The 21,721-nt window shown below is 44.7% G+C and overlaps 1 protein-coding gene across 1 annotated transcript in view; it reads left to right on the forward strand.

Annotated features, from left to right (window-relative positions):
- Nucleotides 1-938: 938 nt before the first annotated feature.
- The window catches only part of epha10 (EPH receptor A10), a gene marked incomplete at its 3' end in the record, with an annotated part of 143,487 nt that continues 122,704 nt past the window's right edge, over nt 939-21,721 (forward strand). Inside the window, exon 1 of the mRNA XM_084563435.1 lies at nt 939-1,564. Coding sequence (XP_084419561.1) covers nt 1,486-1,564 — 79 coding nt within the window. The 5' untranslated portion in view covers nt 939-1,485. The remainder of the gene's footprint in view (nt 1,565-21,721) is intronic.

A 21,721-nucleotide genomic window follows, 5' to 3' on the forward strand; every position in this document is an offset into this window, starting at 1 on the left:
AAAGTTTGAAAAGTAGCTAAATAGCCAAGGTTAGCCGGCCCGTACACATTGAAGAGCTGCCTGGTGGTGGATATCATTAAAGCCAGTTTATGTTATGAGGATGTTCCAGCTTTAGGCTTTGAACTAAATAAAATAAAAATTAAGGATTTACCCAGGAAGCTACTGCTAAACTTTGTATTAAATAAAAAAAAAGAAAGAAAAAAAACATGGAAATATCTGTCAGTGGTTCAGAATTCAACATTTTTTGGGTTTTGCAATTTGCAGAGCCACTTAGCCTGAGTTGCTCTTAAATTGGAAGAGTAACTGAATAAAGCTGACTTTAATCAGAGGAACCGGTTGTGGATTAGGGTTATGAAGATCGTGAAGATTCCCAATCTGTTGGGAATAAACCACGTAATCGTTTGTTTTCAAACCGGCCGTGCGGCGAGGAGAGCTCCTCGAGCCTCCTGCAGCCTCCTGCAGCCTCCTGTTTTCAGCAGTCAGAAGAGACTTTATTGATTAGAGATTCAACCTGTGTCCACATCACTAGTTCTCTCTTTGCAAAAACAGTATCGCTCTTGTCAATCCAGGAAAAAAAAAGATCTGTATTGCTTTCCAAGCTTAAACTGTGTGAATGATCAATTCAGAGCTTGTCTGGTGCATGTGCATGTGCGTGTGGCTACTACAGTGAGACGAAACCCAAGGGACTTTTTTAAGTGTAGTCTTTTGGTTACAGTGATGCAAACCCTTGAAACGGCACGTTCCATGTTTTAATTCACAATGCCTCTTACTGACAGGCACAAACAAACCCAGCAGAGAGGCCAGATGATACTTGCCTGCTGTGGAATATTATAAAGATCTTTCCTCTCTTTAACATCGAAACAGGAAGGAAGGAACTATCAATATAGAAATGATCAGTTTTTGGATTGAGAAGTGAACTGTAGATATATTTTATGTATATATTTATTTCCTGCAAAAATTATGTGCAAAAACATGTCTGTCAAGCCTTCTAAAGCATTACTTTAATTACATTTTAGACTTAAACATGCATGCATTCAAATACAACGCTAAATTTGTGACTTTGAGCACGGGGGTGAATGTATTCCTCACTAAAAGTTATGCACACATCTATTTCTAGTCAACAGATTCCATTTCTGCGAGGACTGGTCTAAGTATGTTGAAAATCGAGGCAACTACTGCGGTGCAGACTCATGTTGACTGTAGTGGAAACACCTGGCGTGGAGATTTCAGGTCGCCGTTCCTTGATAGGTCGACCCTCCCGTACCCTCGACTCCGCATCCCACTTCATTGCGCTCGCCCGACGTCAATCTCTCCGACAAAACCCTCCCCCGAGATATCATATAGACCGCGTGGCTCCCCGGCTCCTGCACTACTTGCCCAGACGGCGCCCGCTCCGTTCGAAACACCGAGTGCGTCTCTGCTGCGGTGCGTTGCGCGCAGGCTGGAGAGAGATGACAAGAGCCCCGCGGAACTGGCCAGACAAACATGGATCTCCGTAAAACGCTGATTTCGGTGCTTTGGATATTATTGCTCAACGAAGTGAAAGACTGCCAAGCCGAGGAAGGTATGTGGGAAAAACCGCCGCGTTCTGTTTCCAAAGCGGTCTCCGCATCAGGCGGCGTTGATCGGCGGACGGATGACCGCGGCGGAGATAGTTTGGCGTTTGCGCTTGTCCGGTGGCGAGAAGCAGGTGCATGCGTTACATCCACGAACTGACGTTAACGATACCGGACAGAGTAATTAAACATGGCATGTTTTAAACGCGTTTTACATCGCAAACAGGAAAAAATCTTTTGCTTGAGAATGGAGAGACGCGTTTTCAGAGAGCTGACAGATTTACGCGTTTGTGCTCGGTGAACTCAAAACGATGCATCCAAACAAATCTACCTTAATGAGATTGTCTGATCTTTACTCTCTCAATCATTCTCATTAAGACAAATAAACATGACATTTAAGCAGGCTGCAGTAGCTAAAAAAAAATCATAAATAAGTTTAAATATTTCCCTCTAAAGGCAGAAAGAGTGTGGGCTGTAGTACATTTCTTATCCCCTACAGTCAGTGGCTGTTTTAACATTGAGTTTAGAATTTATTCATAAAGAGAAAAAAAAAAAGTCAGTTTTCTGTTCTGGCAGCCGTTCTTGTTACAGTAAAGACATCCCTGGTGTGTTGTCACAATGGAAGCAAAGCTTTTGTCGAGGTATCTTTATGCAACTGGTTTCTTTTCTTTGTCTTTTCACGCTCTGACAGTCACTGATGCTGTGGCACAGACTACAGGATGCATTATTGTGCTTGTCTCACCCCCGTTTTTCCAGCACACTTCCTTCCTAATAAGTATTTCTCTCAGTAGGACAGCACTAGTTATTCCTCTCTTTGTTTTTTCCATCTGCGTTCAGCCAAGATTTAGAGCGGTAATACAGTACAGGGGAACAATATATAATTCACTGAGTGTTTTAACATGATTTAATGCTGATGAGGGATTGGGACTTGGGTTACTGGCTTGTTTAATTGCCCCCTGTGCATCTGCACTGAAGTGCGTGAGTGAGAGAGAGAGAGAGAGAGAGCAGGGGAAAGTACTGCCGTGGCCCAGTGATTTGCAGAATCCTGGCTGATTGCCACAGATAAACACTCTCGGCGCTCGCAGAGTTAGCCGAGCTATTGTAAACCAGTGAAACTTCTGTAGTTTAAAGCTAGTACGTGCTGCTCGGTGGATGTGCGTTCCTGGGTGTCTGGTTCAGGTGTGAAGCCAGAAGTGATCCTAATCAGGGGTGCTGCCGTGAAGTGGAAAAGACCATAATGGCTTCAGACCTGCAGGCTCTGTCTAAAAAGGGGCTCGATTGGAAAGGCATGGCTGAGCGGGTTGTGGACACACATGCGTGTACGCGCGTACAAACACAGTCGCGTGCGTAAATACAGAAAGATATATGGACTCCAGAAAAGTGCATTTGGCACACTTCCACGCTTCACAACCATACATCACCGGCACACGCTACCTCAGGGTCTCATGCACACTCAGTTGGCGTGTACATGTTGCGCTTGCATGCGAGCTCTCTCGTGAAGGAAACACACTTGTGCGTGCATGCGTGGAGTGACATTTTCTGGTAATTAAGGGCCCTTATGTGCTCACACACACACGCAGACACTCTCAGCACACACACGTGAACACACACACACACACACACACTGCCCACATTTGTACTCTCTTGCGTTTACAAATGCGCGCACTTCCTCTCAGGCATTGGATGGCCCGCGCGCGGACTCATTGCCAGATTGATTTGGTTCCCTGGAATGCCGGGTAGCCGGATTTGGATGCTAGCTTTTGTTTAATTGATGTTGTGACAGCGATTAATTGCTGTGAAAGCAATGTGCTCCTGAAGGCTGTTATTGGCAGCATCACTTCTTGCTGTTGGTAAGGATTTGGGAGATATGGAAAACACCGGAGAGATGTTCCCCCCCTTTTTTCCTGCGATAATATCCACATTAAATGAGGCATTTACCTGCCTGTCTATTTGTATTCTGTTTGCTATGAGTGAGAAACTCTGCCGCTAGACAGGGCTTTCCAGAGAGGAGCCTGCGTTTAGGCATTAGCCCCCCTCAACCTGGGATTTTGAGAGATCTGTTAAAGCGTTCTGTTATATTTTATTATAATATTTATATTGTTCTTTGATTAGCATTCATGAAATCTCTTTTCTAGTCTGCCCTTGTACCTGTTATAATCCTTCAGTAGCAGTTATTCATAGTTTAACACGTCTCTTTGTGTTCGTCTCAGCTCTTATTTTGTTTCTGCTCATGTGCCAGCAGCATTCTCCTGACTCGCTTCCCCTTTTCTTTTGCCTTATATCCTCCCGCGTCCTCCTCTCCTTCTCTTCTCCCTCGTCCTCCCTCCAGTACATGCCTCCTGCCTCCCGAGCTGACTTAGCAAACGCTAATACGACTGGGGTGGGGGGGGCTCGGACAGGCAGAGCCGGGTGTCTGCCATCCTACACCACAAACCTCACACACACTCAATCCAGCCACTCCTCCTCCCTTCAGTTCGTTTTTTCTCATTCCCCACGCCTCACCGCTAACACACCTTGGCATCTCATCGGGATCTCATTTACTTCACCTCTCCTCCTTCCCTCCCTCCCTCCATCCCTTCTTCCATCTGCATCCATCCATTCAGCAGCAAGCCAGGTACGGAACAATAGAGGCAGAGAGAGAGAGAGAGGGGAGCAGAGTGGTTAAGAATGCAAAGTAAAGAGTCTCAGAAACTGCAGCGTAACCCGTGGGTTGATAATGTTTGTGCATCCGTAGCTTAGTTTGATCCCTCGTCACGTCAGAGCGGCCGAGGTCACTTGCCGTGCGCCATGTTCTTGGCAGACGTGCAGCCTATTGTTTACCTACGCTGGTGCGCTTCCAGAAGCTCTCGCGTCTGGTGTAATTTCAAATTTGCAGCTGACATTTTCTCCCGTGATGTTTTATGACACCGAGGCTGAGGATTATTTGCAATAAAGTAGAGCGGGGGAAAAGCTACCATTTTAGAAATGTGACCCCTCGCACTCGAACAACAAACACTTACTTGAAGCCAAATTCTAACGTCATTTGACTCTAAACCAATATCAAGGATTTTCTGACTCGTTTTAAAGACTATTTTCAAGGCAATTGAAAGGTATGGAAGAGGATGGATGAGATTGCTTCTTAAAAATTTTTTCTTTATCGATGTAGAAACTGTCTGCTTTTGGAACACAGTTCAGCCAGCGGTCTCAGAACTTAGTAAGAGTTTTCTTTCTTTTTATTCCCCGTTTTATTCATTTCTTCTCGTCTCTGCTTGAGTCATAGGGTTAGGCGGCTGGAGCATAAATGTTTTGAAACGTTTTTTATCTCGGATGGTGACATCTTGACCTCCATTATCATTGATCAGGAAGAATTCGCCTCCCCTTGAATCGATCTTACATTCATGAGCACCTCCTCCGCAGTCTGCGTTGCGTCTGGTCTTAAATTCAAACGCGACTCATTTAATCCTCAAGCAATCTCTCTTAAAGCATAACCAGGCATTTTGGACGTCTTTCCATGTGCACCTCGAAATGTAATATGTAAATGCCACTGAGCTGTTTTGTAGAAAATGCAGGATCCCAATAAATGGCAATAAATGATCTTCTTTTTTTGTTTTCCGTTTGATTTTGATGGTTCCGTTTTAAATGTGTCTCCTTTAAGCCTTCCAAATTTGTTGAAGTGCACTGCTAAATTGCTGGTTCACTCGTTGAAGGCATGGACAGAGGAAGATTGTAAATGAGGTTCAAAATAGCAGGCTGACTACTTACTTAATTATTTTATATACCGTTGGGGAAAAAAAAAACCTTGATGCAAAGCTGTGTTGACTTGAAAACAAGATAATTCAAACGGATATTTGTTATTAAACTCCGCTCACACGTCATACGATTACTAAATCTTATAATTAGTACTTAGAAGCGGGCTGATTGACTAATACTGGCCTCATCAGGAATTGCCAGAGGAGTAGCACTCCACCCTCCCAGGCATCAGTTGGGACTAATTGCCTGTGACTGATGCGGGGTTATTTCTGCTCCGCTGCCACGGCCCAGGACCGACGCGCGGGTCCCATCTTCGCCTGGCAAGGACGGCCCTGGAACCCGCGCACGTTGGCTCGGGTGGCTGTGACCTCCCCGAGTATGAAAGGTCGGAGTGATTTGTGAAGATGGCAGGCGTGGCGCCGCGACATTCTCTTGTCAAGGCCTCGGGGACATTTTCGGCGGAGAGGAGGAGAGGGCGAAGGCGGGAGGACGGGTAGGGGCACAGGTGTTGAAATGAAAGGAGGGAGGAAGAGGGGAAACTCATCTGAAAAAAATTATGCATTACGAGCGAGGGGTGAGGGGGGAGAAGGCAAGGAGGTGTGTCGAGTTCAGGGGTGAGGGCTGGGGGTAGGCTGACGAAGAAATGGCGGATGAGAGAGTGACAGAAAGAAAATTGGAGGGGAGTAAAGCGGGAGCTGGTGATGAGGGAATTGTAAGCTGCCACCGCTGCTTTGTTCCACGACGCTTGTAAGTTACATGTAATCAAACCGACCAAGGGGTTGGTATAAGTAGTCAATGCGGCAGCTCAGCCAGATCCTTATTTACCCCCCTACTGCGCTGGAACACATCGACTGAGACTGATGGACTGATGAATTGTGTGTGTAAGAGAGAGAATGTGTGTCCATTGGCTCCCAATAGGGTCACCTGATTTCTTTTTGTTCGGGGGCAAGGACACCGCTGCGGCCGCGGCGTCGGAGCTATTCTGCTTGATCGGCAAGAACGAGCCGCAGGAACAGGGGCGGGAGCGCGCGCCCGTGGGGAGGAAAGAGAACGATCTGCGTGCGTCCACATGTGGGAGGAAAGATGGGGGTTTAGCAGGTGTTTCAGCCATATTGGACAGTTAGGAGGAGGCTTTGTGCAGCTGCCTGTGATAGATGAAGGAAATGCAGATGGGCCGCGCATTTAGATGCTCATTTTACTGATGAATCTGTGCTGACTCCTTCAGCTGCTCCGTGCGTATAAACACAACAGCCTGTATGTGTGCTTGCATATTTAATATTATCTCGCCAGCATCCTCACCTTCTCTCATATCCTGGCAGCTGTTGTTATTTCAAGAGGAGAATCTTTAAAATGTGCAGTTTTGGAACTCGATGTTGCCAAAGTGGAACGTAGCTCAACCGATTGTTCGTTGACGTTTGTAAATTGTATTAAAATAAGATGGAAATTTATTAATTTGTGTGGGAGTTAACTGAGTCGTTGCCGTAGCGAAAGTAATTCCACAGTGACAAGGAAACTAAGTATGAGCTCGCAGTGAGAATAGACGCTCAGAGCAACGATAAAGAGGGGAGAAACTTAAATGCAAACAAGCAAAGCAACGTTTAAATGAGCAGTCGATGAACTTTTGTTTAAAACTTTTATAAATCAATGATTTTACATGAAATGGGAAAAAATAAATGTGAGCAATTGTTGCTCGTTTATTTCATATATTACGGCAAATTTAGTGTTTTTGTGTTTTGTACTGTTGCTGACATATCAGCTTGAAATCATGGGTGTTTTTGCTTTTGACAGCTTGTTAATAGTGTATGGTAGAATTTACCAAATCAACAAACTGGATTTTTTTTCTCGCCGACATATTTTTTCTCAATTATTTTCCCAATCCATACGTTGTCTTGAAATGGCCAGTTACGATTTCTACTCGTGTACTCTGTCGACACTTCCCATCCTTGGGTCCTGAGCAGTACACCTACGCTCACATAGTTATGTCCTCTAACAAAGCTAAACCATGGCGTTGCTAAAAGGTCATCTTTACCGTAATAACTCTACTATAAGTGCAACACAATTCACACTCTACAACAGATAACTCCTGGTTAAAATCTGGCCAGATCTGCAACCATAACATCAAATAGTTGTTTATATGACTTCATGTTAATATGTTTGAAACTAGTTTTGTATTATTTGCTTCTTTGTTTGTTGCAGACTACTGCCATTGCTTTTATTTTACATATGTAGCTTTGATTATTAGCAGTAATATGTATTTTAATGATTGCTCACTGATGCACGTCAAGGCACTGGTGTTGCAACTGTGCCTCGGCTGGTAATATTGGAAGACTGTAATGAGCTGCAGAAGCTGCTGAAAACACACACACCCACAAACGAAAGCAATGCACCTGCCAGGTAGCTAGAGCAGGGCCCCTTTGGGGAGGTTTCCCGCTGAGAAGTCATCCCAAATCAACCCTCCGTAGTTTAAGGCGGAGAGGGTTGCAGTCGCAGCACTTTGCACATTTTGAGACATTGCTGTGGAGTACAGTTTGCCAACCCTCGGGGGACCCTAGCGGCCCGGCGCCCCATGCGGTTGCCTATCTATCCCGCGTGGCGTGACTCGACTCCTGTGAAAACACAACAGAAAACAACCCTCAGTGAGAATGTGATCGCTGTGACAGCTAATCCAAGTGGCTTCGCTTTCTCGGGTCCCGTGCAATACACCCACAAATGGTCAAGTGGAGCCGTTAAACAGTTTTTAGTAAAAAGTGAAGAAAACGCAACTTAAGGTAAGAGACCGCATGTGAATTAATTAACGTTTGTGTTTTGCATCAAAGGCGTAATGCTTTTTCACATTCATTTTTCTATTCTGTTCTCGCTGACGGTTTTTTAGAGCAACATTACCGCTCCACGGCGAATAAGGTGTATAGCTGGAGTATGTTTATTTATGCAAAACATCTAATTTTGCACATGCAGAGCGCAGGCTAGAAGTCTTCAGCAAACACACATGTGCCTTCATGCCTTCTGTAAACATCTCAAGGGCCTGTTCTCCAAAGGTTCTTCAAAGGTTATATGCAAAAAAAGTCTAATAAATATAAAAGAAAGTTAAATTAAAAATGTCTCCCGCCGCCCACGCTGCCAGATTCTGAGAGTTGAGACATAATTCTGCCGGTTTCTTAAACCTCAAAGACATTCTTCATCTCTGCTTGCTTTTGTTGGGATACTAATGGATTAGAGGAGCATTTGTTGGCAGGCTTTTTCCGTCCTGAGGTGTCTAAAGTTGATAAATGTCACTGGTTTGTGTTGGTGCGGAGCGGTAGCTGTGCTCTTGGCAGAACGGTCGGCTGGCTGTGTTTTGCATAGAGAGTAAACAGTAACGGCATTAATGCGAGGCTTGATGTGGGTGGGCATGTTGGGAATTGAACTGCCAACTCTGCGAAGCTCAGTCAGTCTGCCACCCTCACACTCACAGCATTTCTTTTAATTTCCTTTTTTTTTTTTTTCTTTTCAGTGGTGAAAACAAATTCACCCACTCATTTAGGCGCTGGTATGAAAAGCAGATGCATCTGGATAAATTCACGAAGACGACGTGATGCGTGCCAACCAGTTTTGCCAGATTCCGCATCTGTATTTCAAACATATCCGTTGCTGATTAGACTTTTATGTTTTCGAACTAGTTTGCAGTTGTGCTTTTTTTTTTTGCCGGCGTGTCCTTTGTTGAAAGATTTCTTTTTTTCCTTTTAATCAGCGGCTGAGGCTTTGGTGAGGAAAAAGTGAAGAAAGAAAAGTGTAGCCTGAGGTTAAACGTGTTGCCCTTCCTTTCAGAAGTTGGCTTAGAGACCGTGAACCTCAATTGAGCCCGGTTTAGGAAGTCCCATCACACTGTTGTGTAGGTTACCGGGGTCCTGGTGTTTAAAGCACACACACACACACACACACACACACACACACACACACACACACACACAGTATTTGTCAGACTTGTGGTGCAGTTTAAATACCAGATATTGTTAGCTCATTTTTAATATTTGAATAAACACCTGTCTCTAATCTAATTTTAGCCCCTTTTTCCACTGTAATACGACAGAATTGAGCATCTGTTTGATGAAACGTTAGTGCCGTCGCAGTCTTTGACAAATTTGTGGATTAAACTGTGGCCAGTGAACAAACTAATCATTCCGAGACAGTTTTTTTATTAAAACATTGTCAAAAAAAAAAACAATGATTAAGCTTTTGATGATTAGGTTTAAAACCGCAGATCCTCCAAATAACAAAGCAGAAATCATCTTAAGGGATTACACCCACCATGATACGCGTGTTTTCCCTTGTGCTCGTTCCAAAGCGGCACAGTCGCCACTCAGGCTCATACAGATGTTATCAACAATCACACGTGTGCCACACTCGGACGCCCCGCGCTCCTCTACAGTGAACTCGCATTAGCCTCCCCTCTTTTTCTCCACCCTGCTGTGTCAGCGTCCTCCTGACTGACGCCGGCCCGGGCTTTGAATGCTGCTTTTAATGCGCTTTTCATGTTGGATGGATGCCCTTCATCGTGTGCAACACGGTCTGGTGACCCGTGTTAGAAGACCCTGCGTATTCTCCGTGCGCCTACGTTGCAGCAAAGGAGAAAACGACCGCGCCGTACATTATGTGTGCATATTTCTGCGCTTCGCCACTTTCTTATTTCCACATAATTAAATGTTACATCATGATTCTCTCTCTTATCTACTATCTTCTGTCTATGCGCAGTTGGGGACTGTATATGAAAGTTTAATTTCTTTCCTGTACATCCTGCTCAAACATTTTCCAAAGTTGCGTTATGTAACATTTAGGCATTTTACAAGAACAGGAATTATTTAAAGGCATAGCATAATTTTTTTTCATGCTTTTTGCTTGATGTGGTGCTCTACAGGTGAGTTTTGAAGACTCGGGTCAGGGCTTTGTGAGGCTCTTAGCATCTGTTGCAAGACTTCAGATCCTACGCGTTGCCAAAAATAAATCTTTGACTCTGGGTGTACGCTGGGGATTGCTGCCATCCTGCAAAATGGATTTGGGACTGATCTGATAACAACGACCTGATGGTACTGCATGATGGATAAGTATCAAAATCACTCCGGTACGGACGGCTCTTGTAAAAGATCATAAAGCTGATACGTTAAAACATCCAGGTATCCGACCACAAATTGGTGAAACTTGCTGTCAGAAACTCCTGGACGTTATCAGTGCAACATCTTAATGCACCCTTTTGCTTTCAAAAGGGCTTGTGAAATGAAGATTACCTCAGTCCCCAAATGCACCACAGCATGATTGTCGGTTATCCCCAGAGAGAAACCGAATTAGATAAAGCCTGCAGCGTGAATATGCACCGAGAAGGTAGCTAGTTGTTTTGATAAATGACGGGGGACTGATGTTTTGGCATGAAACGGTTAGCGGGGTGCTATTTGGTTGCACACATTAACGTGGTTACTATAAAAACAGGAAGCGAATGAGGCTGCTCCCTCTTCCCAAAATGCACAGTTCGCTCTGATTGGTCAGCTTCCATAGCCTAAATAAGCGCCACGCATACATGTAAGATTGAAGAGCCAGTGTAGGGGGCATGGTAGTTGAAGACAGTATTTAATTGGATGCAAAATTAGTACACGCCCCCGACTGCAGGATGAGTCGTCAAGGAAATTGCAGACTCTAAAATATCACTAAGTATGATTTTTTTTTTAGTCACTATTTGGACAGATACTGGCATAAAGGTGATGTGTAGAGCAAGATGCATCAAATTTGATTCCATGGGAGCATTTGCGGTTCAGTTCATCACTACGACAAATGGCTTTCTTGTCTTTTCTGTTGTTTGCTGCGGTTTATCAAAGCTATAGATTTGCAATAATGGGAAAGTACAGGTAAATTCTGCCTTTTGAGAGCCAAGTGGAATCTGCTCTACCAGAAGCACTGCCACATGATGACAGACGAGCATTTTCCTACCTGTTACCTGCCCTGTAGCTTCGTATCGTCCTTGTCTTTGCTTGCAATCCCTCCTTCCGTGTCTGCGCCGTAGTGGTAATGACCGTCATGTTGGAAATGTGTCCGGCCGGGCCTCGTAAACCATTACCCCCGTACCTAGGAAACCCCATTAATCTTTCCGAGAGGCGTTTGACCTTTCAAACTCATTAACCACAGACGGTGTGCAGACAGAAGTGAAGGCACACACACGGACCGCGGATGCGCTCTTTCTCTCTCCCCGCGCAAACAAACAGCGTGCGCGCCGTGCTTTGGCAAACCTGTCTCGCGCACCTGCACAGGCGAGGCGAGGTGATGTGTGTCCGGCTGCCAATACCGCTCTCACCAGTTTGCCGTCTCAGCCACTCTCTCTCTCTCTCTCTCGCTCCTTTTTCTTTTTATCTCTCATCTCTCCTCTCCTGTCATCTTTATCCCCACACTTCCTCCTCGCCGCGCGGGTTTGGTCAGTGACCTGGAAAATTGCCCGACCTTTTAATACGCAGCTTCCTTGGTGATGAATAAATACATAAATCGCGCTGCGGCTCAGTTACTTTTATGATACCCCTTCCGCCCAGACTCTCCCTCTCGTACACTACATTGCACCCCGTCTTTGGCACCCTCTCCACGCAGACACGGACGAAAGGAAGCGGGGTGTCTCTGAAGTGATAGCCCCCCGCGGAGAAGACTATCCGTAATGAAAGGGTGTTAGTGACTAGGCTAAGGGCGAAAGAGTGCGAGCGTGAGTGGTGTAGATGGCAGAGGATGTAATGAGGTGAGTGGGCGAGGCAGGTTAACACGCCAGCATGGGACCTGCTCTTCTCAGTTTATCAGAAGGCGAGGGCGGGCGTGAGTGCGCTTTGTAGGTGGCGGAGGATGAAATGTGGCAAGGAAGGTTAACGTAGCAGCGGGGGGCCAGATCTGATCAGTGTATCAGGGGCGCCGGGGAGAGGCGAAGAGGCTGTAATAGGCTAAGTGGCGGGGTGGGAATGGATGAAACTTATTTCTGCTCAGTTTACTGTAGGGGCGAACGAGGGAGGGGGAGAGGAAATGAACCATAGAGGGACAATTTGGAGGAAGGGGCAGTTGAGGAGGAAGAAAGAGAAAAGGACAAAGAAAAATCAATCGCAGAGATGAGGAGGAGGAGGAGTGAGGAGGACTGGCTCAAATTTAACCTGGCCAGATTCATTCAGAGTGTTTCAGTGTGAGGAAGGAGTCTAATTAAAATTGATGATACTTTTGGTATTGGCTAATGATTTATTTATATTAAAAGCAGTTCTTTTGTCTCTGTGTGCACATGCTGCGTACTAGTCTGTGCTTCTTCTTCATGTCTTTATCTGCAGGTGCTACATTGTTCCTGTTCTTGTGCTTTTGGCAGATTGTTATTCACGTTTTTATGCAGACTATAAATGTTTGCTGAACGCGCCGCTTTGTGTATGTGTTTGTGCGTCTGCATGCATATCTTTGTGTGCCTGGCCGTGATTGCAATCAGAGTGTCATCAGCGCAGGATGGCTGGGTGGAGTGTGCTCCCGTTGTTTCTCAGCTTCCTCTCCGCTATAAATGTTGCCTTCCTGTTTGCAAGTCAATTAGCCTGCCAGCCACTCAGCGCGCCAGCCAGCCAGCCAGCCAGCCAATCAGTTAGTCCGTTAACCAGCTGGCCGGACAACCAGCCATTTAGTCAGGTAATCTGGCAACGGAGCAGCTAGTAACGGCGCGCGAGAGCCAGGAAGGAATTCAGCGGAGCGGCCAGCAGTCAATCAGAAAACTATTCAGCTGATAATCAAGTTAGCCAGGCGCTTGTTGCCGTTTTGTATTTCGGTCCGTCCGCCAGGCAGCCAATCAAAGAGCACGACGTTAATCAGTCATTTCAGAGAGCGGCAAGTGTTTGTCGATCAACAAAACAGCGTGAGCGCCAGATGCTTATCTTTTTGTGGCTGCACTTGGCTAATGCGGTGACACCTCGCTGAACTCGAATTCTGTCACTCTGTACCGACACAATTCACGATTATGACCGAGGCATCAATCACTTTCGCTTGTACGTCATCAAAGCAGCTGAATCCTGCTTGTTTTGCATCGCAGGTGCCACAACAGGAGCAACAGTAGGACGGAGGAGGCTATGTTTGCTAAGAATATATTCGAAAACCGCGTCATAGCGCCAACAGCCACCAAAAGGGAACGGCAAACAAACTTCACCAACTGTTTGCAAGTACAAACTGTGTGTTTCAGCTGGGCTGGAAGACTAATCCAAACTGTGCCACCTTAGCGCCCTGAAGCACTCTTCCCGGAAAACCTGCTTTTTCTGCACGCCTGACTTACAGTCTCATTGCTGTCAATCAGCAAAACAGGAAACATTATAGACCGTGCAATGCAACTCTTTAAATCCTTCACCTTACATTAGCAAAAAAAAAAAAAAAAGATTCTAAATGGACTGTTTGTTCAAGTGAAGTTGTTGGTAATTGAGTAAAATTGCTGCCTTTGGTTGGCTTTGCTGGAGAAAGCACTTGTGCTGATTTTGACGTAAGTACTCATTTACACGCAAGTGCAGTCAAGACAGACCCCTTTACTATATGCATATTCTGCAGTGTTTTACATTTAATTAGACGGATAACGTTGGTTTAAAAAGCAGAAAAATAAAGTACTGTCAGTGTTATACCACATACCTATACACACTTTGTGATTCGTGTATATAATAACACCTCCCAGGCTTATAGTGTGAATATTACAAGCAATAATAATACATATGAATGTTTAATATCAAATATTCAATAGCCTCTCTGCCACTTTTTTCTGCCACTTAAGCTCTGAACATGTTACACGCTTTCAGTAATTCCTCACGGCCCAGCCTAAAAACTAACAGTTGTTATTAGAGCTTTGCTGAGGAGGGAAGTGTGTATGGTGGCGTGTGTGTGTGTGTGTGTGGTCTTCTGCAAGAATCAGTTTATATAGTATAATTGGTTTGCCCTCACGTTTAATGCATTTGCTGTGTGGTTATTGTGTCTTCGTTCCACGGATGAATTGGTTTTAATAGTGTGTTATTCCTAGGATGATAGGGATGTGGGTGTTTTTTGTTGCTGGCTGGTTGCATGGAGTCCCTGGTTTTGCATTTGAACACATTCCAATTCTGTGGTTTTGTTCTGTGTCGTTGCATTCTGTTTATTCGAGCATGCCTATATAGGCAGTTAATTCATATTTGCGCAATTTTATTCTAAGCATGTTCATCTGTGGCGGTCACTGAGTGATGTAATGCTGCAGTGATCAGATGGTCAGACTGGTATGGAGCTGCAGTGACTGGGATATTCTCTCCAGGGTCAGTCCGGAGCGGTGCCGTCGCACAGGAAGTGACTTCCTCCCTCTCATCCTCTTTTTCTCACTCACTCTCTGTCGCTCTCTCTCAATTGCTCTTTCCATCTGTCCCTCCCTCCCTCCCTCTTTCTCGCGTTCTCTTTCGCATTCTCTTAGTCCGTCTAACTCGCTCACACAATTGAACTTGGCAGTGTTTCAGGGATTGAGTGGCTAGAGTTAATGGCGAATTACCTGCCTGCCTCTGAAGTCTTGAGTGTGTCTCCGTGTTTGGAGGGGGGCAAAGTAATGGACTCTGCGGGAAGGTCATTTGAAGGAGCCTGCCACTTAATCACTAAAATGCCACTAAAGCACTCAATGAAGCCTATTCATTGGCCAGGATTGTATGGATTTACATGTGAATGTAAATTGGCTACTAGTTTGTGGAACGTAATTGTTTTCTGTGCTGGAGAATTTGTCTTTGGAGCACAGACTGTAGTGCTGGCGTTCAACTTGCTGAACGAAAGCCAAGACTGGCTTCTGACTTTTTTTTTTTAGCAACCTTCTGCCTCCATATATAGGCTCTTAAATTGTTAATAGCATGCATCTGAGGTGTGTGCGTTCACATTTGTGTGTCCATTTTAAACTTCGGGGGGATGCTGATAATGACGCAGAGTTGCAGCACGGCTCAGACGTCTGACTCAGACCGTGCCACACACGACTTGAGTTAATTAACAAACTAACGGCAGTTTATTGAGCCAAGATGACTAAGATGACTTTTCTTCAATTCAGCATCAATCTCAAGGGATGGCTCTGGAGATCGCAGACAGGGATGGTCAGATTATATATACAAAGTGTCTAAGGATTCCAACTCGTTATGTTGTCTGTGAAGATTAAAGGCCTAACTCCATCGTACCTTGTTGTACCATATCGTCCCAACAGATCACTTGGATTTCAAAGTGCAGGGCTGCTTGTGGTCCCTGGAATGTCAAAAAGTAGAATGGGAGGTAGAGCCTTCAGCTACCAGGCTCCTGTCCTGTGAAACCAGCTCCCAGTTTGGGTTCGGGAGGCAGACATCCTCCCTACTTTCAAGGTTAGGCCTGAGTAGCTGGGGCAAGATGCACTAAGCACATGTCCTCTTCTCTCTTCTCTTTTGCACTGAGCTCCTATCCTCTAATTTCTTTTCTCTAGCACCGAGTGCCTATCCTCTAATTTCTTTTGTCTGGCACTGAGCTGCTATCCTCTAATTTCTTTTCTCTAGCACCGAGTGCCTATCCTGTAATTTCTTTTGTCTGGCACCGAGATCCTATCCTCTAATTTCTTTTCTCTGGCACCAAGCTCCTATCCTCTATTTTTTTTTTCTCTGGCACCAAGCTCCTATCCTCTATTTTGTTTTCTCTGGCACCGACCTCCTATCCTCTAATCTCTTTTCTCTTGCACAGACCTCCTATCCTCTAATCTCTTTTCTCTTGCACCAAGCTCCTGTCCTCTAATTTCTTTTCTCTCACACTGAGCTCATATCTTCTAATGTCTTTTCTCTCACACTGAGCTCCTATCCTCTAATTTCTTCTCTCTCGCACCAAGCTCTTTTGCTCTAATTTCTTCTCTGTTACTACCCATGCGATTCTGCGGTACTACTATATAGCATGTTAACTGCTTTGTGTCCCTCTCACCTGTGATTGAACAACTACTGCCCTGTAACATCATCAGCTTTATTTTGTATTTGTATCGCCATCAGATTCTACATGTACGCTTTGGTCACATGCATGTATCCATGACAGATGTATGTTTATCTCGTTACTCCCGCTGCTCTCTTCTCTCTCTTTTTCCTGTCTCTACCCGGCCGGCCTTAGGCAGATGGGTGCCTCCATGTGAGCTGGGTCCTGCTCAAGGGAATTTTTCATTGCCACCGTTGCCTTCGTGCTTGCTCTGGAGGTTCCAGGCTGGGTTTCAGACCGGATTTTGTAAAGCGTCTTGAGACAATTTGTATTGCTGTTGACGCTGTATAAATAAAACAAGGTTTTGTGAAGACGTTTCACCACTCATCCAAATGACTTCTTCGGTTAAAATGGAGTGATGGATTTTTATTTTAGGACATCTGTGGGTGGTGCCCACACACCTTGAATATTAAGAGATTCTGGCCGTTAACAGGTCGTTAGAAAACCATTATCAGTACGAAGAAGATCCCACCCAGGTCAATGTGAATAACATCCTCTAATTGCAGGTGACTATTGAGTCTTTAACCCTAAGCATGTTAGAAATAGTCATTAGAACCAAAGATGCCGCTTGGGTGATTGGTGAAAACTCAAACAAATCCAGCTGCCTTTGTTTTGGCCTCGCTTGAGATAGCATGTGATGTTGGAACGGGTCAGTATTGTCAATCTGCAGAGCAATGTCTGTGGAGAAGCCTCAGTAATCACTCAGTCTGATCATTTAAGCAGGTTCTGGTCTCATTGTCTTTTGTCCTTATAGTTTGCCGTGTATTTTTTTTTTGCTACACCGTGAGTACCACATTAATATTCACTCAATAACATCATCTTAACATGAATCTTCACACAGTCTTGTGTCTAGTTTGTAGCTTGTTTCACCATCTTTACTGTCGACCGTCCCCTTTTTATAACTTCTTTCCTTTGCTCTGTCATATTCTTCACTTCTCACCAAGCCGGCTCTGGGACTGAAAAGTAGCCGAGAGCTTAGAACAAGCCCAACAGCGCAGAGTCAAAGTTAATAGTGAATATATTAGCATGTCCTTGTAAACTGACACTTTCTTTTCTCTTGCTCCCGTACCCTGACCGTCTGTGAAGATTTGTGTAGATGGTGGACAAAGAGTCACGGATTCTCATTAGCAGTATGTGACAGATGTGACTTATGTGACACGCCGACCCAACTGCCATCCTTGTTTTTTTTCCTACGTACATACACACAAGCACACGAACACATCTAAAAGGGCGCGGGGGAATCTTTCTTTTAGCCGACCTCCCCTCGAGATTGGAGGCTGATGAAAAATTCAGCCCAGTTAGTCAAAGCGTGGCTTAAAGCAAAGACGTTTTGGTTTAGTTTATTTCAGATTGTCATCGTCTCTACTCTCATTTTCTTCTCGTTTTGCATTTCAGCCTTTCTTTCTCCGTCCTATTCTATCCTCTTTCTTGCATGCTGAAAACACCTTACAGTATCTGTCCGGTAAATGGAAAATTGACCGAGGTTCTGCCACAACTCAAACAGCGTAACCATTGGTCACTGGGCAGTACTTTGCGGTCAACATTTGCCCTCCGCTTGGCTTGAACTGCAAACCTTCTGCTCAGGGAGACCATGTGACCACAGCAGCTGAATATGTTTCTAACCCGTGACTTGGAAAGGCTTGAATGCATATGGTGAAGTGGTGGCTTTGCAGCAATTAAGGGGCTGAACCAGGCTCTGCAGCATTAAACACTTTGCACATAAAAGCTGCTGTATGCCAGCTTGTAAAACGGCTCATAACTCTGCATAATTTTCCCCACCGTGATCCAAACTTCTCAATGTAAGGTGCAGAAGTGAGCGAATCTTTTTGTCAAATTAACCTCCGTTTCATGTCTTTGCATCGTTTTATAATATTGTAAAAAGGTTGCCGTGTTCTTTTTCACTGTTCGTTAGACTGAAAGCCTGTCGAAGTTGCAAACGGACAACGGCAGAAGGAAAGGCATCGGGAACGGCGATTGAAATGCAGCTCGGAGAGGGCAATACTGAATCTAATCTGTTTATACAACCTCACCTCCAGTCTCCCTCCTGTCTCCTCTCATTTCAAACTTGACAAACAAACACACACACACACACATATATTTGCGCATAAATGCTCTCTAACACATACACACGCTCATGCCCAGCCTTACACTTTATGAAAGAAACAGAGGTCCCTTTGCTTATCTCGTGGGTGAAATCTGGAAAAATGGAAGTGTTGCATTTGCATTTTAATTTGCCCTCAATCAGGCATTGTGTTTGGTGTTGCGATGAAATTGCTTGGTGTTTGCTCCTCGTCCCTATTTATAGGGGCTCCATGAAAGACGGGCCTTAAATTCAAATCTGCCTGCTATCACAGTGTATGGAGATGAGGTTTCCTCTCTCTCTCTTTTTTTTCTCCGCTCTCTGTTTTCTTCACTGTCACTCATTCTATCTCTCTTCATTTTTCGCATCATTCTACTTCAGTTCTTTATTACTTCCCCCTCACTTCCATCCCACACGCACCTGTTTTTTTTTTTTCCGGATGCACAGATTTCATTAGCGGTGCCATGTGCCGCGCCGCTCGACTCCGAAGGGCTCCAGCAGTCATGGAATCGTGACCCCGCGCTGCCCTCATCATCTCAACCCTCTGTCATCCCATCTCTCTTCCCCTCCGACCCACCCCTCCGTCCCCCCCTCTTTGATTTCTTCCGCCTTCCCTCCATTCGCTCTTTCCGCTCTAGCCATCTATAACATGGCCATAAGCTGTCTGTGGCAGATGAAGGACCTCTTTCACACAGCCAACTGCTCCCTGGATTCCAGAGCGGTGAAGTTTAACCCAATTGTGACTGTAAGAAACTCTGGTAAATGGTGCGTGCAGTAAATAGTGCCAAACTTTGTTTTCCACAGATTATTATACAGCAACTGAATAGGCTGCACATGAAATCTCAAAATATAAACTTTATAAAGAAAAGAAAAGACGAACGTGTGATTGCAGCTTAGGCTTCATAGCTTCACAGCCAACTGTGGAAAAAGCTAAAAAGCACCTCAATTAATCAATCATTCATGACTTGCACATGAGGCTACAAAATGCCTCGAGCCCTTTTGGTTGTAAAATGGGGTGTACATACATTTGAGCCGCTGCAGGTGTTCTGATTGGTTCCCGTGCAGCTCGGCCGTGTCGATGCAACCCCTCACTCGATAAGGCCAAGCCCCCCGGGGGACGTGACCTTTGAGCTCCACGCTGGGTGTTGTGGTTGTTCGATACAAGGTGTCCAGGAGGGCTCGAGAGGTCAAGAGGGATGACCTTTCCCTTTTAACCCCCAGCGGGCGGAAAGTCAACTGAAGCTCATTGGCATGGAGGAGCAGCGCGCACGTCTCTGTAGAGTCATTTGTGCAGAGGAAAAGTGTGTGGGTTTAAAATACAGTGGTGGTTAAATCCACCAAGTGTACTGTTGGCTTTACCCTGCAGTCTGTAGTAGTATTTACTATTGTTGTGCTGAAAAAAGGCTTTCATTCCACAATTAATAGAAATTTAGCAACAGATTACATTACTTGTCCACACACTCTAGAAATAGAAGAGATTTCTGATCTGATGCTCCTATATTGACAGAATGACACGATATGTTTAAGTTTCCAAAACTGCTGCTAGTCATTTATTATCATTTACATGCACCAGTTTTATACAACTGTTAATAGCCCAATCAGAATTAAAACGCCTCATGTAACAACTTCCAAACCAGACTGTAAGAAATGTTGAATCAGATTGAGAGGCATAGCGTGTTTGCTGCACGTGGAGTAGACTTCAGGTGACGTGATGTCTAGTGGTGAAATCATGAATGGACGTGGAATCAGTGTGGCCAGCGTCGTTGGAAACGTCTCTTTATGTTATATCTTATGGTAGATGTGATGCTCCACGGCGGTTCAGAACCACTTTGCAATTAATCAATTGATATTGATATAGTTACATTAATAATAGTAATAATAAAAGTATGGTACTTTGGCAAAGATTTTTTTATATGTTGTCGTTGATCTTTTGCTTTTGGTATAATGTCTGCAGCCTTTAGAGAGCTTAGAGTCACTTGGGGCAGTTCCCTAAACGACTGACGCTCATTTTAACTGCTTATTCATCAGTGGTGTTTTTGTTTTTTATTACATCTTGATTTTCGTGACTAATATGCAACTTAGTCAACTGAGAAGAGGCATGGAAAATGAATAAAATATTAGCTCTGATGTTGTCTAAGAAAACTAAAACATTCAAAGATAGGATAGGATGCGTAAATGGGATTTCCTGAACACTACTCCCTGTAACACTGTAGAATTTAGGGAAAGATGTCTTTAATGTAGCATTTTTAACAGGGCAACCTCTGCAGCGTTCTATTAGTCAGGGTGTGCGTATTAATGGCCTGATTAGTGGGAGTTGAGTTGTCATGATAAATTCCCCTCGGCCCCATCTGCAGATTCTTTCACTCAACACTTCACTTCTGTTGCTCACCACGTCTGTCCTGAGGACGTGCTATCGGCTTGATTACGGCGCGCATATCCACGTGACTTGATACGCTCTCGGAAACACACGCAACTGTCGTTATGGTTACGTGAGCACGTGTGCAGGTTTAAGCAGACAATCGGTGGAGCGGATGCTAACGGTGACGTGTGTGTGCATGCTCATGGTACATTTACTGAATTATATAATGGATAAACATCGCTAAACAAGTCATTGTTGTATGTATGGATTTACAGTTTTCCATGCTTAATTATGCCCCACACTTTTTTTTAGATGTTTACGTCATAAAAGTGAGTCTAGCCAAGCCAATAAGAGGGATCTGAGGAGCAGCCACTACATAGGTTGCTTATTTTTAATGACATTGCTCACTTTCTACAGTTAAAATTGAAAATTGATGCCATGAATTTGATTTTGTACTTTTTCTTTTGAAGAATATGCATTTTTGTCTTTGAGGATGTCGGTAAGTTTAGCTGACGTAGCATGAATTATTTCAAGACTCGGTTCTTTTAACAAGATTTCAAATGTGTGACAGGATAGGCACAGATCATAGACTGTAGAAAGATGGGTGGCGGGACAGCTCCTCAAAAGTGAAGCCAAAGCAAGTAGAGCTCCCCCTGGTGTCTGGCTGCAGTATAGGTCATAAGCTCCACCTCCTCCATGTTAGTGGATGGGACTTGGGTGAAGCTAAAATGCTAAAATATGCATGAATTTATTTTCTTTCAAGGATGGTGTCTACCATTTTAGGTACTTAATATAATCTTGATGCATGTTCAAGTGAATCTTTTGGATAATTTTCGTTATTTAGTTAGTCATTTGACTCTATAGAAACAAGATGTGACATAATGGCGTCTACCAGTGCCATGCCAACCCTATCGCGGCCTCACGTGGCTCCACTCTCAGACCTCACTGCGTAGACTCTGGCTCCAAACTCGCAAGATAGCGTTGCCTATATCCCCGGGAAAACAGCGTCAGTTTGGCCAATGCAAGGACGTAGCG

Source organism: Chelon labrosus (genome assembly GCF_963514085.1).
Source record: "Chelon labrosus genome assembly, chromosome: 16".
NCBI lineage: Eukaryota > Metazoa > Chordata > Actinopteri > Mugiliformes > Mugilidae > Chelon > Chelon labrosus.